We start from the raw sequence: 27483 nt of genomic DNA, 5'->3' as shown, positions 1-27483 counted from the left end.
CCACAGGAAAAGCAATGAAAAGATACGATTGTAAACAAACTGTTGTCATATCCTTACATAAAAGGAAACGTTATATATACACACATGAGAAACTCCCCTCCACTCAGTTTCAACTTGTATTTAACCTCCTGTCCTGCTGGCCTCTTCAAGGTGGGGAAACTGAGCACGCAATATGCACACAGGAAAGAAAGATGACCTTGCACACAAAGCCATGAGAGACTTGAGAAAGATGTCCAGCTTACAGCACTGTTATGAATTTCTTTGCTTATCCTAGGTAAGTTATTTCATCTCTTTAATCCTCAGTTCTCAGTCCTAGAGTTGTGCAGACAAACTTATTAGTGGTGTTCATTATTCAGACACCAGAATTGAGTAATTCAAAATAACACCAACAAAAAAAACACCACCACACAAGTCAGTTAAAGAACTCCTGGTAAAGAACAGGCCAGTCTGACACCCAGGCCTAGTAACCCAATGAGCAGAACTTACTGAACCAGGTTCTCTGTTGTTCATCACTTTTCCAAAAAAAAAAGTGGCTTTAGGAATCAAGTTCAGCACATTATCTTTATTGTGGGAAGGATCCAAGAAAAAGGTACATTCAGAAATGTAATCAATATCAAACACCTAATGAAGCTGGTACCTCATCAATCCGGTGTAGGCTGAGACAGCCAAAGATAACAGGAAGAGTTCCAGTAGAGCAAAGAGCACACATCTACTGTATCAGCTCTGGAAGTTAAGATGTCCAAAAAAGCCTCTGTGTGTAGAGTGGGTGAACTGCAACCAAAAAACTTGATCAGGTTTCCTGTGCTCTCATGCAATTCCCGAGCAACAGGAAAGAGTGAGACTGCTGGAGTCAACTGCTTGTTGCCACACACCAAGACAGTTTTACCTGCCCCCAAAAATGCCAGCACCAAAAAGGGATAAAACAAAGAAATCCACCTTCTTTCAGCCTGTACAGACTTCACACACGTGTGTTCTTACAGAGCTACTGAATGCAAGTCTGTAAATCTAATCTCGCCATCTTATCTTTACAGTATCAAACTTTATTAATGAAGGTGCAACACTGCAAAAAGATCTGCTACTGCAGGCCCAGCAAGCAGCAGTGCTACCACGGCAGAACTCAAAGGCCAGACAAGGCAGCAACTCATGAGATTTCAGCCTTCAGAGTGGTCCCACGTTTCTCCACGTTTCAGGATTTGCGATCAGCAGTTCTGCTAGCCTTACACACACTTCATACAGCGCATTTATAACCTTGGCATTGCTCCATGTCGCTTGCACTGCACACTGGCGAGTTGTCCCCGTTGTGCCGTGGTACCTCATTTTTACTGAGCATACTCGCTCTTCTGTCTGTGGGCAATTAACTCAATTTGTGACAAATAAAAGTTTCAGCAACCGGTTTAAAACTCCTCATCAGGCCTTTGGCATGGGCTGCAAAAAGCCTGCCAGCAAACTATGGCCACAAGCAGCAGTTGTTTTCACCGGGGAAACTCATTCTGCAGCTTTTCAGCTACTCGTGCTGCTTAGTTCTCTCACCTCTATCGCACAGGAGAGGGCATATCCTGTAAGAGGCATGCGAGTGGTATGCATTTACTTGAGAAATGACTCCAAAACACGCAACGCAGCAATCTGTTCAAGAACTTAATATAGGCTAATTTCAAATAAGAGACTGCTATGTCCCTCTCTGGCCAGAGGAGCAAGGCATGGAATAAAAGAGGGAAGCAATTACTGCCACTCAGACACACACACAAGTTTACTGAAGAAAAGTTGTGTGGTTTTGAACGTTGCCTCATATCATCTTTAAGTCCTTTTCTGAGGGGAAATAAACAAAAAACCACAACACTGCCTCCTCTAAAGACACAGTCTATTTTCTTAACCCCACACACTTTGCTGTGGTCTCTCAGACCTCCCCTACGCAAAATAGCCTGGATTGCCATAAAAGCTGGATAACTAGACAGCTGGACTGATCACTCTGGACAGATAATAAAACTGTAAGGCCTGGGTCAAAATTTGCAGTACAGAGAGATTTCCTTACTGCATACACATTTAAAAAATACTAGCAAACATGTATTACAGAGGACAGTTTTGCACACAACAAAATATTCAGTTAATTTAGCTGTGATTTTGTTGATTTTGCTTTTTGCCTTTGTATCTTCTCTTTGCTCTCTGATTTATTCTAGCCTGTGCATTAATCCCTTGCCAAATCTTTCTCACTGTACCACCTGGACACCCACATTTGCCTGGAAATTTTCACCATGTCTTGATTGTCGTCTTTATCTTGGAAGTGCACAGCCTCTTAGACTGCAGTTTATTACCTTCAATAAGAGCCTGAAGACAAAAGACACCTCAGGACTTTAAATGGTCCATTGATGTTCTGTTGCAACCTTTATTTAAACAGCCAATTTGGCTAAGAAGGCCTAAACAGACAGGGAACAAATCAGAAAGATTAAGTATACGGCAACCACAAAAACAAAATTCCATCCTAGATCTTGGTAAGAGCTCCAAGAAGCATTTCTACCTTATACTGGAATGCTTTTGTTTGGCCAGCTAGAAACTAAAACTGAAGAAACTATTATTTTTATTAAAACAGCATCTGACTACAATAAGCAGCCCCTTATCATATTTGGGCACTGTTTATCTAAGAGCTTGTCATGGGACTAAGCCAGCAAAAGCAGAGAACTGATGCCTCATGGCAAGAAGCAAACCCAAGCTCACTCATCTATCAGTGTATTGCCTAAGACACGATGACAAAGAACATTTCTACAGAAATGCTTCCCCGAGCACCAACTGCACAACATCTGTCACACATTATGATATTGTATGAACGCTGCCTGAACAAATACAGCCTTATAATTTACCTGCCAGAAAGGTAACTCTAGCTAAAAAGCAGCTAGTGCCCAGCCTGGATTTGCTCCAGCCTTCCTAGCTGTCATCTGTGGTCATTCCAAGTCCTTGCCTGAGTTCCCCCACAAGATGATCTATACAAAAGTCAGATCTTCTGCAGAGCAGGAAATCCAGTTACCTGCAACAGTATTGCATGGTACAGCTCTTAAACTATTAAAGCACAATGAAACAAAAGATTAAACAAACGTCTTCCAGTCAAGTGCAATAAAAGACAATAATAATACCTTAATTTTCTGGTGAATATGCCTCAGTGAATCTGCCGTACCCATGTCTGCGTTGTCACTGATGCACACAAAGTCCAGCTTCATTTTTGTGTCCAAGTTTAACATTTTTTGGATTTCCTTCCTTGTAATCACAATGACCTCTAGGACAGAGGAAATTGGGATGAAATCAAGCAAAAAATATATATATTTTTACAACAATTGAATGTATCTGTATAACACCCTGTGGGCAACACCACCAAGCACAGTATTACAGCACAATAGTTAAACTATTGCCGAGCACCAGCTTGGCAGGAGAGTGGAGTCATTTGTAAACAACAAACTCATTCTACCTACAAAAGAAAAAAAGGGAAAAGCATATTTGAAGCACATCAACGGTGGCATGAAAGCATATTTTCCAAAATGAAAATGAAAATGAAGACTTCACCATTCCAAGATGAAGTACTTGCAGTTGGGACAAAAGGGAAGCAGCGAATCAGCCCGTGGAACACCTACTTATTCACATAAACAAGCAGGAAGAACCCAAACACCACACGATAATAAAAACTGTGATTCAGAGAGAATTGACGCCGTCAGAGTATTAGCACAAAAGTGTCAGCTTGGTCGGAAGGCAGAAGCAAGAGAAAAGCAAAAAGGTGTCTGACAGCCTATAGCTGCATATCCAACCTTGCATGTCCACATTTTTACAGGATGTAGAAGAGTTCTTAAGAATTTCTTAATGAAACAAAATAAAGGCACAGGTTTACATTTATTTTTCCCTTTGTTTCTTAACACTGACTATGTGAGTGGCATGAATCAGTGAGATGAAAGAGAAACGTCTTACATCACTAACAAGCGACCTCAAACTACACATCCCTAAATGGTATGACATATGGGAAGGACAACACGTTTTAATCATGAGCTGATCCCGACAACTTCAAAGAGGAGAGCAGCAGCTAGAAAAAGAAGTCGCTTTCTCAAGAGGGAGCACAGAAGAACAGCACAGTCACCCAGAAGAAATAGAAAAAGAAGCAGAAAGGCAAAGACAAATATAGGCATGAAAATCAGAGATGTAAATGGTACCAGGAAGTTTTATGAGTTATGGGGAATGCTTGGGGCATCACTGAAAAGCTAAACAGAAATTTAATGCCAGAGAATGCCAAAGAACCTCACCAAACGTTTATCACTTGAGCCCTCTTGTGAAACAAGGCCCAGAAAACTGCTACCAGGCTGCCAGCTCCCCCTGCCCTGCTCTGTCTAAAGGCCAGCGCTCAGCTCCGTGCTGCAACAAGGACTAAATGCCTCAAGCAGAGCACGTAACCCTGAACTTCAGGCCAGACTGGAACAACAAACTGAGAGACATCCCAAGAGAGCCGATACGCTTCTCATGCCATTCTCATTAGCAATTCAGGGAAAGAAACAAGGGAGAGACTCCAGGTTAACTACGCTGAGAAATACCCCAAACTTAAGCAGAGCACGTAAGTGAGAAAACCTTTGGTGAGGGGGGCAGCAGGAAGGCAGCACGCAAAAATGTGGCATAGAGTTAAAAGTAAAGGACGCAGTGTGGGTGAGGAGCAGTCAGCATCTGGTCTGGTGTAGAGAGGAGGCCTCTATAAGGCAGCTGCCCTGACGAGCAGCGACAAGACAAGGTGTGACAAGGATGAGAGGCTGACAGCTGGCAGAGGTGGCTGCAGGACACCGAGCGGGTCCGCCCCCGCCCCTCCTCACCTTCGAAGCCGGCGCGCTCCAGCAGGTTGAGCGGGTACCACAGCAGGGGCCGGTTGCCCACGGGCAGCAGCGGCTTGGGGATGCTGGCCGTCAGGTCCGTCATGCGGGAGCCGCCGCCCGCCGCCATCAGCACGGCCTGGAACTCCATCCTGCAACGGCACCCGCGGGGCGCGTCACGGCCGGCACGGGCCCAGCCGGGCCCAACCGGGCCCAACCCGGCCCCCGGCCCCCCAGAACCCGCTGTGAGGCACCGGCAGCACCGGTGCGTTGCGTTAAGCCACGTCACGTCACGTTAGGTTACCTTAAATCACGTTAAATCGCGTTAAATTGTGTTAAATTGTGTTAAATGCCGTTACCGGCCCGTTACCTGCGCGCCGCTCCCCGCCGGCTCCCAGCGCCTCCCTGACAGCACCGCAATGGCGGCGCCGGCGCGCAGCGCGCATGCGCGGGGATTGCCGAGCGGCTCGAGGAGCGCCGAGAGCATCGATGCCTCCCTCCCACCGGCAGGGAGGAGAGAGGAGCGCCGAGTCATCGATCGGCTGGGGGGGGGGCGAGGGGACAGCGCCCCCTGGGGGGGGGCATGGGGGGGGTAGAGGACATTGGGGTGTGCAGGGGGGTTATAGGGTGAACTGCATAAAGGGGGTTTATGGGGTGCACTGCGGGGCAGCAGCTCGCAGGGTGCCTCGCAGGGGGGTATTTTATGGGGTGCGTTGTGTGGGGGCACATTGTGGGGTCATTTATGGGGGTATTTTATAGGGTGTCTTGTATGGGGGCACTTTTTGGGGTGCATCCCCCGCCAGGCACGTCCCAGGAAGCTCAGCCCATCACTCAAGTGCTTTGAGACCACAGAAGGCACCAGGCTCCTGGGATAAGGGGATGGGGGTGCAGGGTGGAGAGGGGGTGGCGCTGAGCACCCCACCCTCCCCATTGCCGTCCCATGCCCCGAGGAGAGGCAGGGCACGGCCTTCGGGATGGGGGCAGCAGGGCAGGGCGCACCCCTCTGACAAAGGACATGCAGCACAAGCACGTCCCCATCACTTCATGGCTGGAGGTGGCACCTGGTGGCCCCCAACCCCTGCACCCAAATCCAGGGAGGGGATGGGACACGCAGCCCCCCCCCCCCACTCCCATACTCTCCACACCACAGCCACGAGCACAACCCCGTGTTTTTATTGCACAAAAAGTCCCCACTGCTCGGGGGAGTTGACGGCCAGCTCCAGGCCCGCGGGCTCGTCGGTGTCGGTGTCGATGGACATGCAGTTGTACACGGCGTAGCGCAGCAGCGCCTCGCAGGCCTGGGCCCTGCAGGCGAGACACCAGGTTATAGGGTTACATCGGGGACAGGCACCAGACCCCCCCCAAACGTCCCCACAGAAGGCAGGACGAGCGTCCCGGTCCCTGGCTGCACTCACGAGGAGTAGTTGGGCAAGTACAAGGTGCAGGAGCACGTGGAGGCTTGGGGCATCATGTCCAGCTGCTCCGTTCTTGGAGGAAGAAAGGAGAAAAGGGTCAGGCCCTGCGCTGCGGGGACACGGCCGGGCAGGACGCCAAGACTCACCCCGACCTGTCTGGGTAGACGAGGATCTGCACCGGGAGGCGGCTGCGGCCCGTCACGAACTTGAGGAAGCGGCTGAGGTCCTCTGGGGAAGGACAGGGGACAGGTTTGGGGTCACCCCCAGGTGAGATGCTGTGAGGGGAAGGGATATCCTGGCCTGGCGGTGAGGAGCGGGGAAGGCACGCGGTCGCTCACCGCTGGTGAAGTTGCTGAGCGCCTCCAAGAAGGTCTGGATGCGGGGGTCGTCGGAGTTCATGTCCTCAAACGTGACTGCAGCGAGGAGCAAATGCCTCATTAGGGGCTCCCAGCAAAGGAAATTCACACGGGATGCCCTGTGCAAAGGGCGGCCGCTCACCCCCGCTGCTCAGCACAGGGCAGGATGCGTGCAGCCTCACGCCATCCCTGGCACTTACTGAATGCCTTCACGTCGTCCACCGTCAGCTCGGGGTTCCCACAAACCTTCCTCTCCAGCTGCTGCCAGGTGAGCAGGTCCAGCACAGCCTGAGGCACCACACGGAGCAGCCCAGCCCGCAGAGCTGCCACCTGAGGGACACCACGTCACCGTGCAGCCCCTCACCCACCATTACAGACCACACCAGCCACAGGACAGCCAGAGGGCCCAGCCCAGGGTCTCCTTGCAGCCTCACAGGCTGGGGACACGGCGTTACCTGCTCCTTGCTCTCCTCCAGCCGAGCCCTCTGCACCAGGCGGATGAAGTCCTTGCGGTCCTCGTAGCGCACCACGGTGCTGCTGCCGTTGGGGATCAGCTCCACCACGCGCTGGTCGCTCCGCACCGTGGTGTAGGTCAGCTCTCTGCCAAACATGAAGTCGAAGGCCTCCCTGTCCACCCCTTCCAGCACTTCCAGCAGCTTCACCTGCCACCCAAAAGGACAACGCGGTCACGGCAGAGCCGGAGCAGCTGTGGGAGCGCACAGCATGGCCCCGGCAGCGCTCACCAGCTCTGCATCCACAGCAGCAAAGTCCTTGCTCCAGATGACCTCCTCCCCTGCCAGCTGCTTCCACACCAGGCCAGGCAGAGACAGGACCTGCAGAGGCAGAGGAGATGTATCCTCCCCACAGCCCTCCTGCACCCATTGCCAGACAGGGACTGGTGGCATGGGTTTGACCGTGCTCACCAGGATCTCCTTGCTCCTCAGGGCTGCTCCCATCAGCTGCCCGATCCACTCATACTTGGCAAAGTCCTTGCAGGAGGGGTTGGGGACGTACATGTCCCTAGTGTCACTGCTGCTGTTACCCTGCGGGAAGGAGAAAGAGAAGTGAGGCGGCCGCTGGGACCGGCTCAGCCCAGCCTCTCCTGCCAGCCTCCCTTCTCCATCCTCCACAGCCTTTCCTGCCCTGCACAACCCCCCCAGGAGGTCTCCATCACCTGGACCCAAGCACAGACCCCATTAAATGGCCCTACAAGCATTAAAACAGGACACCCCAAAATATCGCAGCCAAGGGATGAGCCCCCAAGGCAGTACTGGTCTCTGTTATCCCCCCACACAGCCATCTACAGAGGGGGTCTCTCAGCCTGCAGGACCCCACCAAGCCCAAATTCAACTGCACCAACCCCCTGCCCAGAGCCCGCTGGGTATGGGGTGTCCCCGGGGTGCCAGACCTGGTTGGGTGTGCGCACGAAGAAGGGCAGGGGCACGGGGACGTCACCCGAACTGGGACACAGCTCCTCCGCGATGTCTGACAGGCTGTCCCGAAAACCACCGCCTGCATGCAAGGGGGGCAGAGGCTGCTTGGTGTGGGACAACGGGGCGGCAGGATCCCCCCACCCAACCCCACGGGGGTGCAGGGACCCCCAAGCTGCCCTGGAGAGGGCCAGGAGAGCTCTCACCGTTGTCGACAATGCCCTCCATGGTGAAGTCGCACTCCCACCACTGGATGTAGTTTCGGGGCCACCTGTGGGGAAGCAACAACCCCGTGGTAAAGCCCCTCTTGCAGCACTTGCACTCCCTTTCGGGGAGGTGACCCCCTGAAAGGCAAAGCTGAAAACCCACCTGTAGTCCAAGGACTGCTTGATCTTCTCGGAGTGCGCCAGGCTTTCGTACACCTGCAGGAGAGCACCAGGAGGGAAGGGGACTGGGATGCAGCGAGGCCGAGCGGTGCCGACGTGGCAGACGCCCAGCCCGGTGCCACCATACCTGGGTGAAGACGGTGTTCTTGCCGCTGGGGTCCAGCTGCGGGCGGGCGCGGTGGTCGCGGGCCAGCTGCCGGTTGATGTAGAGCTTGGGCATGGAGGAAGGCGGGCTGCTCTCCGAGCTCTGCAGGCACTGCGTGATGAGGGCAGGGCCCTGCTTGGACAGCAGCAGGAACGGCTTCATGCTCTAGCAGGAGATGTGCAGTTAGAGGCCTGATCCTGCTCCGCGTGCCCTCTTTCTTCTCCCTCCCTCTCCCATCGGGGCAGGGGATGCTCAGCTCCTCCGTCCCTCGCACCACAGGGCTGTCCACCTCAGCTCCAGGGGGAACGCGGGGACAACGGGGACGTGCTGCAGCCTCCGGGCAGCCAGCCCAGCCTGCAACAACCCGTCCCACCAGCAGCAGCCCAGAGGAGCCCAGCGAACGCTCACCCTGAGCACATTGAAGGTGCCGATGCTCTCCTCGGAGATGGGGATCAGGTACCACAGGACGCTGTCCAGGAGCTGGACAAACCTGGGGAGCGGTAGGAGCAGGGTGAGGATGCCACGGGGGGTTCCCCCTCCCAAACCAAAGCCTGGTGCTGGCACTGCGCCCCCCTAGCACTGACAGCAGCCGTGCTTAGATGGGGAGCCCCAATCTCCAGTTGATGCCACACACAGGAAAGGAGCTGGAGGACTTTAAGAGGGGTGTAACCCCTGCTGGAGGCCAGGGCACCATCCTTCCCTGTCCCTGTCCCCGTGCTGTACCTCTGGATGAGCACAGCCCGCCGGTACAGCACGTCTGCGTCCATCCCCTCCAGGAGGGGGTAGCGCACCAGGCGCTCTGGCTGGAACATGTCCGCATTGAGGTTCAGCTCCCACTCCCAGAAGGACTTGATCTTAATCCCTCGCAGGCGGACGTCGCACCCTTGGTCTGCCAAGAAAGCACCGAGATGCTGCCGGTGCGGCTCGGCGAGGAGCCCCCAGCACCTGCAGCAGCCCAGCTGAGCTCCTTCCTCAGCTTCTCCTCCGACAGGCCCCCGAAAGCAGCCGGTGCGGCAGGAAAAGCTGGGGGGGGCACCTGTAGGGGCTGCAGAATTAGGGTCAGGCGGGGCTGGCGGCCCCGATCCCACAGCACGGGCTCACCCCGGCACTCCAGAATGCGGATCTCCAGCACCGGCAGGTGGGTCTTCATGTCGCGGAGGATGCAGACGTCCTGGTAGCTGCTCCTGCAGGCAGCACAAGCAGGGGCTGTTGGCAGGGCCGTGGGGCACGGCACCAGCAAGAGCCAGGCTGGGTCCCTGCCCAGGACGTGCCCCCACCCGAGCGCAAAGCCCCCGCGCCTCACCAGGGCTGCGGCAGGAGGGGATCAAGCGAAGAAGAGCGGCCGCCCACAGCACAGAGACGTCCTGAAGGAGGTGGAAGCTGCGTCCAGAGAAGAGCCAGGAAAGAGCCCAGAGTCAGCGAGGACGAAGCGAGGCAGAAAGGTGAGATGGCTGCGAGCACATCGCTGCTCCCGGGGGTCCTGCGGGAGCCCCTGCAAGAAGCTGCCCCGGCACAAAGGTTCAGGCAGAGCTGGCCACACCAACGGGAGCGCTCCTGCGCGAGGGCGGTGTGTTTTCAGGGAGGCAGAGATCTGGGGAGATGAGTGGTTTGGTGCAGGATTCACTTGTGCTTCCAAAGCCTTTGCCAAGGTCCCCTCAAAGACCGATGGGCACGAAGGGAAACAACTGCGGCTGCACAGACACAGCGTGGAGACGTCTCCTGCCATCAGGAGAGGGACCTCGGTGGTCTCACAAGTTGTTCTTCAAAGACGATTCAGCCAAAAAAAGGCAAGGTTTGGGGAAGGTGGAGGTAGATCTTTGTGCTTCTGCATAAACCCCCAGCACCCGGTGGTGGGTGCAGGTTGGCGGCCTCGAGAAGGGTGCTCCAGAGCCAGGAAGGGTGCAGGGAAGACGGAGTGGCGAGGCACTGCAGGACAGCTCAGCAGAGATGCTCAAAAAGAAGCCAGCGGTGGTGCCGTGCCCCAGAAGTGAGGATGAGGAAGAGAAGGAGAGACCCCAAAGTCGCCAGCCGGGAGGAAGCACACCACAGGTTAGCTGCTGCAGCCCAGGCGAGGATCAGAAGCAGAGACGAAGGCGCTTGGCTGGCACACGGAGTTTGGCCCAAGCCTGACCCAGGCTGCTCCTCTCTCGTTACTCACTCGTTAATTAAGACGGTTCTCAAGTGCTGCAGGCTGTTCGGTGTCCCACCGTACACGGCCACCCTCCTGGGGATGTAGGAGTGGATCTGCGTGTTCAGCGTCAGCCACAGCTTCCTAGGGACGAGAAGAGTAAAGGGCAGCGACGCCCTCCCCTCACCAGCTGCCTGGGCACGGCGATGCCCCAGAGATGTCCCAGGGCTGGGGACAGGGCTGTGTCCTCCCGGGGCTCGGACCTCGACCCGGAGCTCCAGGCCACAGCTCAGGGAAAGCTGCATTTAAGAGGAAGACAGCGCTTTGCCCCACACAACCGCCACCAGGGAGGGGACGCCCCGCGGTCTCACTTGACGATGGCGCCTTTCTTCATGTTGAGACGCACCCAGTGCTGCCCGACCGAGCCGTTGCTCTCCCAGAAGGTCTCTGCCTGGTTGTCTGTCAGGTAACAAGCTTTGTAGTCCTCCTGGAAAAGCGCAGTGAGCGGAGAGGGGAAGCTGAGCATCCTTGGGCATGCCACGGCCCCCCCAGGATGGATCCCCCAGTGCCAGGACCGGGCCAGCCCCACGCTTTGCTGGGCTGCAGGTGGCTCCTGCTCAGAGCAAGCTGGACACAGCCACTGTCCCCTTGAGGGCTGGTGGTACCCCAAAAACACAATGGGGTTTGCCTGCATAGATCTGACTCTTGAAGGCTTCACCAAAGCAGCAAAGCTGACCCCTACCCCTGTCCCCTGTGGAGGTGACAGCCACCTCCACTGCCACCTGCAGCTGCGGGGTGCCCGTGCACATTGTGCCGCAGATTTGGGGGCAGGGAGGAGCTACGCACCGCCTGCGAGGAGACCTCCACGCTGTAGATGTGCTCCTTGATGCAGTCCCTGCCCTGCGGGCTCCTCTCACTGTGGTCGTACAGGAAGCGGCCCAGCTCCATGTCATGCTCGTAGCTCCAGGAGGGCGGCACCGACCTAAGGGGGGCTCCGTGTTAACGGGATGGAGGGACCTGCCTGCACCCCAAACTCACCCATTTACCACGTGCAGCTCAGGGCAGCCCCAGCATCCTGCTGCCAGCACGTGAGATGGCCGCTCGCAGGTTTTATCTCCACAACCACCAGGCATTTATGGCCACCCCAGCCCATTAGGAACAGTGCCACGCTCCGACAGTCCCCGGAGCAAAGGCCGTCTCTGCCTGAATGGCATCGAGAGGCGGCGATGCAGAAGGCACCAGGCTGCAGCCATCCTCCCTGCTGCTGGTGGATCACCCACCCCTCCGGGTGCTGTGGTACTGCTCCGGGAGACGTGCTCCTACCGAAATTTTCGCACCGCAGCCTCATCCTGCTCGATGGGTCTGGGCTTCTCGCCAAGCCGCATGGAGTACGTCAGGTCCACCACTTGTTCCCAGCTGGAGAGGCGTTGATGGAGGTGTGGCATGAAGGAAAGGAAGGGTCAGTGCTTGCTGTGCCCGAGGGATTCCTGCCTCAGCCTGGAGCCGAGGCAGCAGCAGCACCCTGGGGCTGCAGGAACAGCGTTGGGAGGGACGGGAGCATCTCAGGTGCAAGTCAAACATGAGCGCTCTCACTACAGCAATGCATCTACAGCATCGCTCAGCCCAACCCCGGGTGCCTCAGAAACACCCTGGCATTATGTTTGTCCTCCATGAGCATGGCCACAAGCACGCATAGTTGGCCTATGAGGTGGCAATGTCCCGCAGGCAAGTGGCCTGGGAGGCTAACGGGACGGCAGGGACGTGTCTGGAGGAGCTGTGCTGGACGTGCCCAAGGGGTTTGGGACGGTCGGGTTGCGCTTCGATGGGTACCTGGCTGCGGGTTTGTAATCCACGCCGAACGTCTGGTGCTGCCACTGGATCTTCTCGGCGGGCTCCACCGGCACCAACTTATCTCCTCCTTCCCCAAACCTCCGCGCCAGCAGCCAGCCCTCATCCAGCTCCTGGCTGCACCGGCACTCCTCCAGGTGCTCCTGCAAGCACACCTCCGCTCACCGGGGGCGCACGGAGCGCGCCCCCTCCCCAAACCAAAACCGGCGACCACCGGGAAGAGAACACCGCGGAGGGGACCCGCTGCGCTCCCCGTTACCTTGCTGAGCTTCACCCAGAGCCCGGCACCGTTGCAGTACTCCTCGCCGGTGGCTCGGAGGCAGCCGCCCTTGCGCACCTCGATGGTGGCCCGCGCCGCCCGCTTGCCGCCCCGCGCCGGCCCCGGGCTGTCCCAGACGCTGAGCAGGCTGCGGGCGGCGGCGGCGGCGGTGGCGGCGGCGGGGTCCTTGCAGATCTTGTACTGCACCTCCCGGGGCACGTAGCACAGCGCGGCGGGCAGCGCCCGGGCGCGGCGGAAGCACTCGCTGCACTGCAGCAGGAACCGCAGCCGGCCCAGCACCTGGTGCGGAGCCTCCCCGCCCGCACGCATCGCGCTGCGCCCACCGGGATGCCCCCGCGGTGCCGCTGCTGCCGCCGGTGCCGAGGAGCTCCCCCCCTTTCCGCCCCCGTTCCCCGGTTCCCCTTCCCGGTGCCGCTTTCCCCGGCTCCGCCTCCGGCCGCGCCCGGCCCCGCGGGGCCGCCCCGGGGCTGCCGCCTCCGCCCCGGCTCCGCGCTCCGCTCCCGGAGGGTCCCCGGGGTCCTGTCCCCTTTCGGGTCCCCGCGAGCACACGGTGGTGGCTACGGCCAGGGAAAAGCAGGAGCTGGGGGTGTGCTGCTGGCCCGGGAGGCTTGCATAGGATGGGGAGGCTCCGAGCACCCGGCACCCGCTGGGGATGGTGAGATGCCCCCTGCCCCGGAGCAGCTTTAAGCCAGGTGCCCACGGAGCACCTGGACAAGCAGCAGCACCCACGCAGCCCCTCGCAGTGGCAGTGCGTCACATCTGTCACATAACGCGGTGAGAGCAACTCAGCTCCACCCCACGCTACCTGGCTTGCCCTGGGTTGGGCACAGAGATAGGCATTTCGGGAGCAGGAGCAGCAAAAAGGGAGGCTGGCACAGCTCAAAGGTCCTCACGCCTCTCCTGTGCTTGCGAGCCCTGGCAGCGGGGCATAGTCCAGCTCCATCGCTGCCTGCAGAGGCACGGTGCAGCCCCAGGGGACAGCTGGCACCCAGGCACTGATACCGAAGAGAAGCTTCCCTTAGGGCCAGGCTCTTTTCCCCCCAGGGTCAATTTCTTCTTCACTTCCAGCTGCCTCCCATGACATCCGTCTCCAGCACTGCTTAACACAGCAGAAACACACAGAAGCCCCAGCCCCGGCAGACAAATCGTCAGGAACACCAGGAGTTAATAGTTAGTTCGCTTTATTTTAGAGCCTACGTGAGGTAGGGGCAGACAGATCCTGCCAAACTATTTATAACTTGTCATACTCCAGGGTATTAGTGGAATAACAAGAAGAGCTAGTCTACACGTGCGTATTCATCACCTGAAGCTAGTCTATGACAACAGCAAGCTGAAAGCAGGGGGGGGAGAGAGAGAAAGAACTGTTACTCCGAGCCGCCACAGCACAAATCCTTCCCCAGCCCTTCCCTGCACATCCCTAAAACCAGCAGCCCTGGCACCAGCCGCTGTCACCTCTTCCCAGCTCTGCCTCACCCCGGCTCCGAGGCGTCAGCACCCTCCTCATGACAACACTAGCTTGAAAATCCATCTCGACCTACTTGAAACTCGGCAACGGAGTGAGGACATGCAGCCTCTGAGTCCTGCTCCCAGCTCCCTGTGCTACCCAGGAGGGCTCCCTTGTCCTGGCCACACACAGCAGGAGTCCCTGGTGTCAAACACGGTAGCAGACAGCTATTACCCACAGCTTAAGAGATCAGAGAAGGAGGAGTGTAAGCCAGGACTGAAATAACACCTAATTTTGCCTCCTGACATTGGCCAGAAGAGGGCCAGGCTGACCTTTTCTGCAATTTGCTGGGCTGTCACAGCAGAAATTTTATTTGATTGGCTTTAAAACACCACCTACAAGGCTGGGGAGGACAGCCAGGTGAGTCACCAGCTCCCTGTTCCTTGCTAACCTTTGCACATCATGATCTATGTTGTTTTTTTTTGGAATCCTTACTCAGCAGCCACGTTTGTCCTCTGACCTCACTGCAGGGATCGGCTCTTCCTACAAGCGGAAGGGCTTTCACGGGTCTCTACAGCACAGCATAACAACATGGCAACAACTGCTGTTGTCATTCCCCGACACGTTGCCATAACACACAGCCTGTCCGTCCTCACAGATGATGTCAGCTCATCCTCTGCCTCTGGAGGAGGTGACCAGAGCTATTTTATCCATCTTCTCCGTGCTGCCCATCAACCACCTGTCTGTCTGTCCCCTGCCCTGAAGTACAGCACCCGAGAGGAGCCCATTTGTCCTCCTGTTTCTGTAGTTGGCTCAGTAAATGACTTGAGCTTCTGGTTAGAGTCAAATGAGCAAAGCTGGAGAAAGCAGGATCGATTCCAACCTGTTGGTGGCCAGAAAGGATGCCCATTTAAATCCCATCTTACCCCGCTGCTTTCTGGGCTCCCCAGCTTGATGCTGAAGATCCTTCAGTGGCACTCCTGACCCAAGGCCAAGCCAGCAGGTCAGAGCCCTTTCACCAGCTCACTCCCGACCTTTTAAAACAAACACCCTACAGCCACAAGAGCAGAGAGGTCTCACACCCAGGCCCTGCTCCTGTACACACTGCTTGCTGAAATCAGCCCCAACGTCATGGGCTCAATTCTGAGATAAGCAGTATTTGCAGAAAACCTCCTCCAGCAGACTGGGCTTAACACCCACCATGTCATATGGAAGGCTCTGCTGCAGGAAATGGCTGCCAAAAAAAAAAACCCAAACAAACCCATAAACAACTTCCTTGCTCACTCCACTTCCTACTCCTTCCACTTACTGCAGTGCAGGAGACCTCAGCCTATGCTCTCTGCTGATCCTACGCTCCTTTCAGTATGGCCCCTCAACAGGGCTGGGAATACGGCAGTTTCCAAGGAAAGCGGTGAAGGAAAGGACTTCATTTACAACTGGAAGCAAGTTCTGGATGACAGACGCCTTCAATAGAGCAAAGAAAGGCAGGAAGTGTTAAAACGAGATAAACCTTAATTCACAGCATGAGCCAGCGAAGCCAGAGACAGTGACTCAGTGGCTGCTACCAGCGATGGTCCAACAGACCACGTGAACTGGAGATGCAGCTGGGGTATAAAAGCAGACTGACATTGGGAGCTCACAGTGCCAGGCAGTGACTAATCCTGCTCAGGGCTGGAAAGTTCCAGAAACATTCCCGATAGTCTTGAAGCTGTAAAGCTTTCGTTGCCCACTCCTGGGTCACACACTGGCCTGCTAGCACATCAAGGAGCTCCAGCCTCTGATACCCACAGTCTCTCCTCTCCCCTGGGGCAAACCTTTCCCTGCCCACCTCCACCTCCCTCCCCGGGGCAGAGAGGAGCCCGCTGCTGCCTTGCCTGCCACTGCTCCTACCCTCGCTGTCTGGGCGGAGAGCTTGGCCCTGCCTGCACATCTCCATGAGAACCGTAACAGATTAATTGTAACACAGGCTTTTAGGGGAAAACCGCAGCTCAAAGAGCCCGGGAGAACAGCTGCTAGGCTACCAGCATGCCCTGGGCAGAATGCAGAACCAGAAGCTTACAGAGCAGGAGGGAGCAGATAGTTCCCACCTCCCGAAGGGGAGCAGCTTCCCCAGCAGTTGCTGCTGTGCAAGGAACCACGGGTGGCCACAGGAATGGGGATTCTGTGGGATGTAACAGCACGGGAGTCCTTTCCCGACAGCACCCAGTCGTGCTGTGAAGGTCTGTCGTGACACCTGGTGGTCAGAGGCACCCCTGCAGCACCTGTCACCAGCCTGCTCCATTTCTTCCTAAGCTTAGATGAATCATCGCATTTCCATGACCTCACACAAAGCAGGAACAAGGCAAAGGAATGTGGTCAGGACACTCAGACTAGGGCAGCGAGCTTCTCTGCGCACCCCCATGGTCTCAGCAGCAGCTCCCAGTTCTTTGTCCTGCACTGTAAGCTGCTGTGCAGATCAGGGCCCTACCCACTTCTCTTTGGAGTGGAGCACAGCCTGGAAAGAGTGAGAGTAAGTTATGAGGCTGCAACGGGGACGCCTGGAGAAGAAACTCATTGCAGAAGTCTACCAGACCTTTTTTGATGTGTGAGGGCTGGGAACGAGGTTTCATGACTACAGTCACACACTTATACTCCAAGCTAGCTCCCACCCTGCTGAAGTTCCAAACCTCCGTGTCCAAAGCAGTGCTGGTTCTCACTGCAGGGAGCCGGGCTTCACACCTACACGTTTATTATATACACATCCTGCGGGGACAAGGCAGCTCTTCCCACCGCATGGTTTTGTCAAGTGATTGTCCGTGCTTCTTGGTCAGGCTGCAACATCACTCTTCCCACGGACTCATATCCGTGTCAATGGCCACGCAGTTATAGGCCGCGTAGCGTAACTTCTCTTCACACACCTTGGCTCTAGGGATGGTAGGAGGGGAAAAAAAAAAAAAAAAGACAAGTAATTGCCACTGCTACATCTGCCAGCTGAGCTGAAAGGTGGAGGCGACGCTTCAAGAGCTGCTCACAGATTAAATCACAGCAGCCACAAGGCACAGTTTGGGGAACATTCGTGTGGCAAAGCAACGGGAGCTCTGTAGGTCAGCATCAAGACTAAGAGCCCAGACACAGAATCTCCCAGAAGCAGGGAAGCAACAAAACTTACGTGGCATAGTTGGGCAAGAAGAGGGTACTGGAGCAGGTGGACGACTCTGGCAATGCGTCTGTCGTTTCAGAGCTTGGGGAAGGTGACAAACTGGTCAGAACCAACAAACCAACGAGGCAGGAAAAAGCAGACCACAGATCCCTTTGATCTGTTAGTCTTACAGTCTACCAAAAAAAAAAAAAAAATACTTACCCTAGTTTGTCTGGATAGATGTAGATCCGTGCTGGAAGGCGGCTTCTGCCAGTGACAAATCTGAGGAAGCGGCTACGATCCTCTGTGAAGGGAGAGCAAAGACATCAGCAGGTTCCAGGGAGGTCTGAGATCAAGTATAGCCACTTCCAGGTATCCCCAGCGTTACTGAGCTGTTCCCTTGGCCCAACAGCTTGCTCTACTTGGTTCCCACCTGCTCCCCAGGCAGCAGCGAGGGTGGTTTCACTCTCCCAGTTCCCACCAGCATGCAGGGGTAGATGTGCAGGGGCACAACAAGTCACTCACCATTGGTGAAGTTGTTGAGTGCTTCCCAGAAGTACTGAACACGGGTGTCCAGTGGCTCAAAGTCCTCAAACCGGGCTGGCAAAAAGGATACAGAAAAGGATTTTATTGGAGATTCCAGCTCCTTTTGGATAAATAAGAGCAGGGCCTCACTTGCTCAGCCACGGGTCCTCTACAAGCACAGGAAGAAACTCTGATGTACTTGTAGGGTCTGAGCACAAAGATCTAGGGTGTGAGGAACACACATACTCAGGCTTCCCCCACAAAACACATCCAGATCCATGTCTCAGCTCCACAGAAGATCAGATACTGGCATCCTATAGAAGTCCCACTCCTCTGAAGCCCAACATGGGGACTGGGGAATCCTTGCCCCTGTCAGCATCCAGCTAGGGGCAAAAAGTGGCCCACATTCTTACTGTAATAAAAGCTAATAGCTGCCTCCCACACCTCTCCCTGTCCCAGCATGGATAAAACGTTTTCAGGGAAAGAATATTCAGCAGAGCCCTTCACTTACTGAGCTTCTTCAGGGCATCAACTGTGACTTCAGGGTCTCCACAGATTTTCTTTTCCAGCTCCTGCCAGGTGAGGAGGTCAAGAACAGCTTGGGGCACCACCTTCAGCAGCCCAGCCTGCATGGCCATGATCTGGAAAGGAGACGAGGCAGGTGAGCAGCTCGTCGTGCCTACTGTTCTGCCTCAGGGTTGAGCCCCGAGACCGCTGCACTGAAGCCACGTGACTGCTCAGCAAATGCTCCAAGGCACCTAGAAAGGGGAACAGGATCCCACGGAGATGCACTCCAGTTCAAGCAGGAAGCCTGAATCATAGCTGGGAATAAAATCCCACGTCTCTCACGCTGCCACAAGTCACCACGAAGGACTTCCTGCTATTACACTAATGAACACAGGGATATTAACTGCAATGCCTTCCATCAGAGACAGACTGGAAAGGATGTCTCTGGGAATCAATGGCAACTTAAGCTATGGGCCAGCGTTACCTGCTCCTTGCTCTCCTCCAGCCGAGCCTTCTGCACCAGGCGGATGAACTCCTTGCGGTCCTCGTAGCGCACCACGGTGCTGCTGCCGTTGGGGATCAGCTCCACCATGCGCTGGTCACTCAGCACCGTCGTGTAGGTCAGCTCATTCCCAAATTTGAACTCAAAGGTGTCTTTGTCCATCACTTCCATCACCTCCAGGAGCTTCACCTGCCCAGGTGAGTGCTTGTTAGAGAGATGCCCAGCGGGCAGGGGTGTGTCTGAGCCCCCATCTCCTCCCTTCCCAGACAAGGGCTGGAGTGACTGAGAGCAGCACAGCTCGGGATATGCTGACCTGCAGCTGCACTGGCTGTTTAGCAGCCCCTGGGGCACTGCGTGCTGGAAGCAATAGTCAGCACAACTACATCTTTGTATTAGCTGAGGGATGTATGAAATGCTAATGGTGCTCTTTTTGCACATTTGTTTTTTTTTTTTTTTTTTTAAACACATCTTTGGAAGAGGCAAGTACAACATGGGGGCAGGGAAGCAAATCTGCCTTGCTGAGCATTACAAGGAATAGCACAGGCACAGCCCCCCAGCCCCTCTCACCAGCACAGAGTCGACAGCAGGGAAGTCTTTGCTCCAGCTGACCTCCTCCCCTGTTAATTGTTTCCATACAAAGCCAGGAAGAGCCAGGACCTGAAGGAGAACAATAATTTTGCTGAGTCTGTGAGAAAGGAGGTGTCCCCAGAGATGGAGATGGGGCTCAACCACAAAGGAGGTTCCTCACTCCCCCTGTCCTCATGCAGGGCTCATCAGGTACCTCGGCCTACTCAGAAGTTAGCAGAGACCAGACAACCTCTCCCAGGCTCCCAGCAGCATCCCCCAAACCTCATACTGTGAGCTCCCCTAATACTTCAGCCCCAAATCCTGATAAACACCTTTTTCCACAGTGTGTGGCAGGGCCTGCCTGTGCTCCCGTTGAATAGGCTGCAGAAGACAATTAACAATCCCCTTTGTGGGGAACCTCCATGCACAGACAGGATTGAAGACTCACCAGAAACTCCTTGCCCCTCAGAGCTGCTCCCATGATCTGCCCAATCCATTCATACTTCGGGAAGTCTTTACAGGAGGGATTGGGGACATACATGTCCCTAGCTTCTCCAGTGCTGTTGCCCTGCAGGAGCAAGAGTCAAAACTCCGAGTCACAATCTCAGACCAGTACAAAGAACCACAAAGTTTTTGTAGTGACCCTGGGGATTTCTCACAGTGGAAGAGGGCTAAACCCCTCCCAACATCCTCAGCAATATTCCTAGTGAGAGAAGCATCCAGGCACTGATCAACTTATCCTAAAACTAAACGTCACAAAGCAATCTGCCCAGCCCTTCAGGGTTCATGACGAAAGGCTTTTGCCTAGCAAAGACAGGTGTATCCCAGGCACGTGAGGGGACAGGGCACAGCACTGCACTAGGCACTGCCTCAAGCACCCCAACCCACAGCACCTGGTTGGACGTGCGCACGAAGAAGGGCAGGGGCACAGGGGTGTCTGCTGAGCTGGGGCACAGCTCCTCTGACATGTCCGCCAAGCTGTCCCGAAAACCGCCACCTGCAATCCCAAAAGAATGGCATTTTTAGCGATGGCAACTCCTCGTGTGCTGATTCTCAGATCTATGAAGCAAAGATGAGGAATTCTGGTTCAACCTGGCCCACAGCTGAGCAGGAGGCTCCTGCCACAGCCTTGCAGCACCAGAGGAAATAAGATAATAAAATTAACATCCCTGGTCTGGCCTGAGAATGATAGCCAGTGTGTCTGGCTACTGACACTGGCACTGTCAAAGTTGCTGCTAATGACTAACAGAGGCCTGATACCTGTGCCAGCACAGCACTCTTTACCCAGAACATCACAGGGAACAGCAGGACAAGGTGGCCTGCCTGCCCTCTCTCCTCCAGCAGCAGTAATGCTGGAAGTTAAGGAGAACCCCCGCAGCAACAGAGTCACCCCACCAACCCCCAGTGCTGCCCCAGAGGAGCCCCTTCCCCCCGCAGCCCCTACCTTGGTCAATGATGCCCTCTGCGATGAATTTGCACTCCCACCACTGGTCGTAACGCAGCGGCCACCTGTGGAGAACCAGGCACTGCCTGAGCGCAGCCCCTGGGTGCTCAGTGCACCCAGACCCAATGAGAGGCTGGAGAGGCAGCAGGGACACCAGGAGTCTGTGGCAGACCTGCCTGGGCTTAACAGGACAAAACCTCGATCTCCAGAGTCAGCTGCATCCTCAGCAGGGAGGAAACATCTTGGGGAACAGGCTCTGACCCCATGGCTGAGCTGGCTCCCGCCCTAGCAAACCCTCTCCAGAGCACAGGACACAAAGATGCTTCCCAAACACCCTGCTGTGACAGAGGACCCAGACGCTGCTCACCTGTAATCTAGAGGCTTTTCAAACTTGTCAGAGGGCTTCAGGCCTTCATATACCTGCAAGAGAGAAGATCGAGGCTGATATCCCCTTTCCAGGAGAACCAGTGCCAAGTGAAGGCTGGAAACTGGAAGGAATCTGGTTTGTGTCAACACCCTAAATACTGACTGAAGCTGATCCCTAACTGGTCTGGGAGCCCAACCACTGCTTGGAGCTTTCTAGTCTCAGAGGTACATCAAACACAAAGTCTAGTACAGAGCAAAGACTTCAGCTCACATTTCCCAGATCCCTCCCAGAAGATATTCCTGGACCCTCAGCAATATGTAACCGCAGAGTCTAGGAGCCACGTGAAGAAGCCTTGAAGTCACCAGGCTACTCCAGCTCCCAAGCTGCCCCCTCCACCCACCTCCATGTGGTTCATTTTGGTTTTAGGGTGCTCTGCTCTCCTCAGAGCAGCAGGGACTTCTCCAGGAAGGGCAGTACCTGGGTGAAGACAGCGTTCTTGCAGCTGGGGTCCAGGGCAGGGTTGTCTCGGTGCTCCATAGCCAGGCGTCGGTTAATGTAGAGGCGTGGCATGAAGTTGGGCTTGCTCGTCTCCGAATCCTTCAGACACTGGGTAATGAGAGCCGTGCGCCTCTTGGACAGCAACAGGAACTGCTTGATATGCTGCCAACGGGGAAGTTCAAAATGTCAGAGGTGCCCAGTGCCCAAAACATCACCTACTTCCTACTGAAGCCGCTGCACTGCCAGGTCTTCTCCCTTCCCAGCAGCTCTGCCTTCCACACACAGCCACGTTCTCCTCGACAGCATTTGCTCCATCTGATCTACTGTCTCTGAAAGAATTTGCTTTCTGGCTTAATGGAGATACCAAGCTCAATCCTCTCTCCCATCAGCAGTCATCTGATACTCTCGCTCCAGCGCTGCTTGGACTCTCCCTCCCCAGAACATAAGTCTTACCATTCCTCCTATTTGTAATCAAACCAAGCTTTGCTAGACAAACAAGAATCCTCAAATGCTTTGGGCCTTAAGCTAAGCTGGCACAGGAACTGCAGTGCTCTCTAGCACTAGAGAGAGCTGTCTGGAAACGCACAGAATTGGCCTACCCTAGCACTGCCAGGCATATGCATTCTGGGAAAGGATGTGAGGAAAACAGACAACTGGAGGGACAAGCTGAGTCTTATGAGAAAGACACAAATCAAAGGCCAGAAAATAGTCACTGGTAAGAAGCCTTGCCATTTGGACACAGCCAGCTCAATACTGCTGGCAGCAAATGCAGTACAGAGTGTCCTGGGCTGCAATCTCAGAGGGGATGTGTGCCCAGCTCACACACCCGGTTCTGCTATGGTCTGGGTCCTTTTGTGGATGCAGTGCTCTCACCCCGGAGCCCTGTTTTCATTCTACTTGTTACTGCATAGCTACACGTTTCCACACCAGTGTTCTAGCAGGAAGCAAGTCTCTAAAACAGTATCGCCTTTCAGAGCTTTAATGAATGGATCTCAGCCAGGTATTTCCCTCGAGCTGCTCTAAAGGCAACAAGGACTGACTGTCTCCCTTGCTGCAGCCCAAGTTCAATCACCCTGCCAGGCTGAGGCCCCGTAAGGCACAGAGGGAATCGCTCACCTTGAGTTTGCTGAACGTGCCAATAGTGTGATCCCAGGCTGGCACCAAGTGATGCAGGACGCTATCCAGGAGCTTGATGAACCTAAATCCCAAAGACAGAACTGCGACACCCTGGAGGGACAGGCATCTGCGTAAGCCTATTCCAGGCCAGGCACTCCAGGCACAAGCAGAAAAGCAGCAACAATCCACACATAGCCCAGCTTGGCCTTTTAAATCACGGGGCCTTTGGTAACAAATTCCCACTCCCTCAGCACCGCAGGGACCGTGCACTTCTCACAAGGGACTCTGCATTCACCTGCTCCCTCTCCCTTTCCCCCCTCAGCATGGGTATGCTGCACTTGCAACATGCAAGACGCTGAATTTGAGCTGCAGGATTCCTCTTAAAATGTAGGGAAGCTACCCCAGAAAACCCACTTTGTTCCCAAAAGCCTCTGCTATTTCCTCCAGGGTTCAGGATGCCTGTCTCAAGGGCAGACAGGCAACTTTACAGCTTCTAGCCCTACTTGGGCTAGAGAGGGTACCAATCCCTGCAGACAGCACCCCACAGCGTGCCCCCTCCGTGCAGTACCTCTGAATGAGCACAGCCCTCCGGTACAGCAGGTCAGGGTCCGTCCCCTCCAGGCGTGGGTAGCGCACTAAATTGGCCATCTGGAACATGTCGGCACTGAGCCCCAGGTCCCTCTGTCGGGAGGACTTGATTTTGATGCCCCGGAGGCGAACATCAATCCCATCATCTGCCAAAGGAAGACCACCAGATGATATGCGAAGCCCGTGAGAAAGCCCCCCAGCTGCAGCAAGCCCGTTGTGTGAGAGAGGAAAGCAAAAACACCAGGAACATGGCCATCTTCATCAGCTCTGGGGCTAAGCACTGAGAGCCTGAAATACCTTTGTTCAGAAATATTCTTTGTTTAGAAGAATAAAACCATCACCAAAAGAATTAGAGGTAGGGAAAAACAGGCTGATAAACACACTGTTTATGCGCGTGGCCATAACACCCAGCCCTACCTCTGCACTCCACAATCCGGATCTCGATGACAGGCAGGTGCGTTGTCATGTCCTCAAGGACGCACACATCCCCAATGTAACTCCTGCAAGCACAGGACAGACGGGGGCTGCAGAGCTGTTCCCTTGTTCATCCTGCCAAAATCCGCTTGGCTGCTTGTACAGAAAGAGGGCTTGCATCCTTGAAATTGGAGGCTGAAGGAGAAACCCCAACCCAGTCACCTGGCTCCATCACTACCACAACATGGTCTACATGAACATCTGAACCTCCTGGTGCCCCAGGCCTAGGCAACGTGCTCCTGTCTGGTCCCACAAGACAGCACAGCTGCCTGAAATAACCCAGCAGCTATAGGGCTGCATTGGCACTTCTGTGCTAACCATCAAGGCCAGGCTTGCAGGAGCTGGGAATGGGGTTTCACAGTGCCTGCTGGACTGCAGAGATGCAGAATGCCTCCCCAAGGCCCTGGGCCTCTTAAGCAAGACTGGTGCTCGCATGACTGCTTATGGCTTGGGTGCCCGGTGCCTCAGGCCCCTGGAGGGACCACACTACGTTCCCCACCTCCATCCACTCACTCATCAATGCCGACATCATTCAGTTTCTTCAGATTGTCCCCCTCGCCCCCGTACACAGCGACCCGCTTGGGCATGAAGTTCTCATCCGTGGTGTCAACGGTCAGCAGGAGCTTCCTGCAAAAGGAAGCGTGAAATGAGAAGACAGCTCTGCATCTCAGCACCCACCACTGCTCCCCCCTCATGGCCTGGTCACGCTGGTACCACGCACAGCCTGGGACCCCGCGTACCGGTGACAGTGCTGGCTTAGTGCCTTTCAAGCCCAGAGCCAGAGCAGGGGACGAGGGGCAGGGAGAGCAGGGCAACCACCTAGGAAAGTGATGGACTCATGCACAGAGCAGGGGCTGCAGTGCCTGCCCCAGCCCCGAGCCAGCGGAGAGGAGAAATGCCTCACTTGACGATGGTGCCTTTCTTCATGTTGAGCCGCACCCAGTGCTGGCCCTGGGACCCGTCACTCTCCCAGTACGTGTCGGCATGGCTGTCAGTCAAACACGACACATTGAAGTCTTCCTGGAAAAAGGCAGTGAACAGAAGGGAGGATCAGATAGGGGTAGGATTAACTTCCCCTGAGTGGCTACTTTCGTCATGAATCCTAGAGCCAGAGGGCTCATTCCCATTTGCTGGGCTGTGGGCAGACACAAGCAGTACAGCATGGGAAGCTGGGGCTGACTCGCCAACGTGCTCTGGAATCACACGCAGAGTGCAGAGTATGAAACTCTCCCTAAAACCAGCTTAGCAGCTAGTATTAGCATTTGCTTCTGGGATCACAGCTTGTACAGTTCCTCCAGAGGCCGCATTACACAACACACTGCGTGACACTCCCCTCTGGGACTACACCGTCCCTCCCATGTCCTCAAACACAGACCAGACCAACTCGGAGCAGGGCAGAACACCCTGCACGCTCCCTACCCCCATGGCACAGCAGGGCTGATGCAGCTTTGCCCCTGTACCCCACATACTACTCACCGTGTAGGATGAGACATCGATGCTGTCCACGTACTGCTTGACACTGCCCAAGTTCTCGTCCTCTTTCCCAATGTGATCATACAAGAAATGCACCAGGTCTTCATCGCACTCATAAGTCCATGTCGGGGGCACAAACCTACCAGGGCAGAGGGGTCAGCAGTCTGGAGACACAGGGACAGCAAGGCTGCACTGCCTCCTGCCAGGTGAATAGGTCAGGGAACACAGGTCCACATCCTGCTTGCCGTGGTCTCACCCTGCTTTCTGGCTCAGTAGTAGGAACTGTGCTGAACCCTGCTCCCATTTGCTTTCCCACTGCCTGTTTTCCCCCCACTCCCCAGCTGTCAAGGGCTGAGCAGCCAGGGACAGACAGTGGCTTGCACCCACCCACAGTGAAACAGCTCGTACCGAAGCCTCTCTACTGCAGCCTCATCCTGCTCCATGGGCTTGGGTTTCGCTCCCAGGCGCAGGGAGTATGTCAGATCCACCACTTGCTCCCATCTGAAATGAGATGGAAAACGAGTGAGAGAATCCCAGGGGAAAGGAGCAGGTGGTTGAGAAGTAGCTGGAAGGGGAAGACGTGGATTTAAAGCCCCACCACACTCCTTCCTCCACCATATCAGGTCTCATCAGATGCCATTTCTGTTCAGAGCATCTTTCCTTCTTCCAGTCCACACCCAGCTGTGTGGGTAACAAGCATTCTGACCAAGCAAAATTGGGTAACTCCATATCTGGATTCCCTATTACCTCATTTTAATGCAAGAAGTAGCCAAGTGGGCTGGGGCTTTATAATCCAGAGCAGAAAGGGCTGAGGGACAACATAACAAAATCTCAAGCAGCAGGACATAGGTGGATGAAAACCTCACTGCTCTCTTCCGTGCAAGGAAAAGGAGACATCAAATGAAGACAGCAGGTTCAGATTATTAACAAGCTAAAGATGCTAAAATACAGAGACCTAAGGTTTGACGCCTCTCCAGCTCCTCACTGTGGGCAGCAAAATTGTGATTTCTTTTCTAAGTCAGGGTCTGCAGGGGGATTTTGACATTTCCTGCATGCTGTACCCTTCCAAGACGCCAGGAAAGCAAGATGCTGCACGTGTGCCTCTGAAGCAGCCCGGGGAGCCATGTCAGTTATCGTGACACGCAGAGAAGAGAGGATGTGAGCCACAGCTCCGTACCTGATTACAGGTTTGTAATCAACCCCAAACAGCTGCTGCTGCCTCTGGATCCTCTCCGTGGACTCGACCGGGACCAGCCTGTCCCCTCCTTCTGCGTGCTTGCACACCAGGACCCAGCCTTCCTCCAGGTCACAGCCACTCTTGTACTCTTCCAGCTGCTCCTGCATGGAAAAAACATATATTGTGGGGATGTGCACCCAGGGCTCCACCACGGCAGAGGGGAAGACAAGCAACGCACACCAAGACACCGTGAACCCCAAGGGATGGGGAACGTGTTGGGGGTCAAATAACACTCCTGAGCCTGCCCTGCGCCGAAACACTGCCTGTGATGGGACGGGCAGGCTGGGGGGGGACACACACAGAGGGGACCCGCTGCGCTCCCCGTTACCTTGCTGAGCTTCACCCAGAGCCCGGCGCCGTTGCAGTACTCCTCGCCGGTGGCTCGGAGGCAGCCGCCCTTGCGCACCTCGATGGTGGCCCGCGCCGCCCGCTTGCCGCCCCGCGCCGGCCCCGGGCTGTCCCAGACGCTGAGCAGGCTGCGGGCGGCGGCGGCGGCGGTGGCGGCGGCGGGGTCCTTGCAGATCTTGTACTGCACCTCCCGGGGCACGTAGCACAGCGCGGCGGGCAGCGCCCGGGCGCGGCGGAAGCACTCGCTGCACTGCAGCAGGAACCGCAGCCGGCCCAGCACCTGGTGCGGAGCCTCCCCGCCCGCACGCATCGCGCTGCGCCCACCGGAGAACCGGGGAGGGGACGGGGGGGGGTGTCGGGGCTCGGGGCTCGAGGGTTTACGGCAAACCCCGCCCGCCGCCGGGGCAAGATGGCGGCGCCCGAGGGGAGGACGGAGGCAAGATGGCGGCGCCCGTGCGGCGTAC

The 27483-nt window shown here is 55.6% G+C and overlaps 3 protein-coding genes and 1 long non-coding RNA gene across 8 annotated transcripts in view; 1 reads left to right on the top strand and 3 right to left on the bottom strand.

Moving 5' to 3' along the window:
- Positions 1–5254, bottom strand: part of EIF2B3 (eukaryotic translation initiation factor 2B subunit gamma) — a 95232-nt gene extending 89978 nt beyond the window's left edge. Inside the window, exons 1-3 of the mRNA XM_084291502.1 lie at positions 5194–5254; positions 4827–4975; positions 3123–3262 (exon numbers count right to left, since the gene is read on the bottom strand). Coding sequence (XP_084147628.1) covers positions 3123–3262; positions 4827–4974 — 288 coding nt within the window. The 5' untranslated portion in view covers position 4975; positions 5194–5254. The remainder of the gene's footprint in view (positions 1–3122; positions 3263–4826; positions 4976–5193) is intronic.
- A 720-nt stretch (positions 5255–5974) lies between these two features.
- On the bottom strand, positions 5975–13172 carry LOC311212103 (E3 ubiquitin-protein ligase HECTD3-like). Of its 5 annotated transcripts, none has more exons than XM_084291230.1 (21): positions 12791–13172; positions 12514–12674; positions 12007–12099; positions 11530–11665; positions 11055–11170; positions 10714–10827; positions 9657–9739; positions 9279–9444; positions 8964–9045; positions 8538–8720; positions 8394–8446; positions 8231–8295; positions 8003–8106; positions 7518–7637; positions 7338–7427; positions 7050–7256; positions 6795–6924; positions 6577–6651; positions 6385–6466; positions 6239–6310; positions 5975–6128 (listed from the first exon to the last, which is right to left on the bottom strand). In XM_084291230.1, exons 1-21 carry the CDS (start codon positions 13118–13120, stop codon positions 5996–5998), a joined length of 2595 nt encoding a protein of 864 aa, XP_084147356.1. In that variant the 5' UTR covers positions 13121–13172; the 3' UTR covers positions 5975–5995. The 5 variants fall into 5 exon arrangements, 4 of the variants coding, with proteins under 4 accessions (XP_084147356.1, XP_084147358.1, XP_084147357.1 ...); XM_084291232.1 differs by having other exon boundaries at positions 6391–6466; XM_084291231.1 differs by having other exon boundaries at positions 6577–6713; positions 7050–7194.
- Positions 13173–13975: 803 nt separating this feature from the next.
- On the bottom strand, positions 13976–27448 carry LOC311212104 (E3 ubiquitin-protein ligase HECTD3-like). The gene is made up of 21 exons (XM_084291234.1): positions 27000–27448; positions 26612–26772; positions 25843–25935; positions 25438–25573; positions 24866–24981; positions 24475–24588; positions 23905–23987; positions 23468–23633; positions 22900–22981; positions 21763–21945; positions 21286–21338; positions 20919–20983; positions 20368–20471; positions 19923–20042; positions 19475–19564; positions 18890–19096; positions 18410–18539; positions 17899–17973; positions 17596–17677; positions 17404–17475; positions 13976–17159 (listed from the first exon to the last, which is right to left on the bottom strand). The coding sequence occupies exons 1-21, from the start codon at positions 27327–27329 to the stop codon at positions 17075–17077; spliced, it is 2547 nt and encodes an 848-aa protein (XP_084147360.1). The 5' UTR covers positions 27330–27448; the 3' UTR covers positions 13976–17074.
- Positions 26233–27005, top strand: LOC311212118. Its single transcript, XR_014618674.1, has 3 exons — positions 26233–26347; positions 26453–26621; positions 26767–27005. It is a non-coding gene; the product is annotated as an uncharacterized lncRNA (long non-coding RNA).
- Positions 27449–27483: the final 35 nt, after the last annotated feature.

Source organism: Netta rufina (assembly GCF_964035555.1).
Source record: "Netta rufina genome assembly, chromosome: 8".
Classification (NCBI taxonomy): domain Eukaryota; kingdom Metazoa; phylum Chordata; class Aves; order Anseriformes; family Anatidae; genus Netta; species Netta rufina.
The sequence above is the reverse complement of the archived record's forward strand: the minus strand, read 5'-3'. Positions and strand labels throughout refer to the sequence as shown.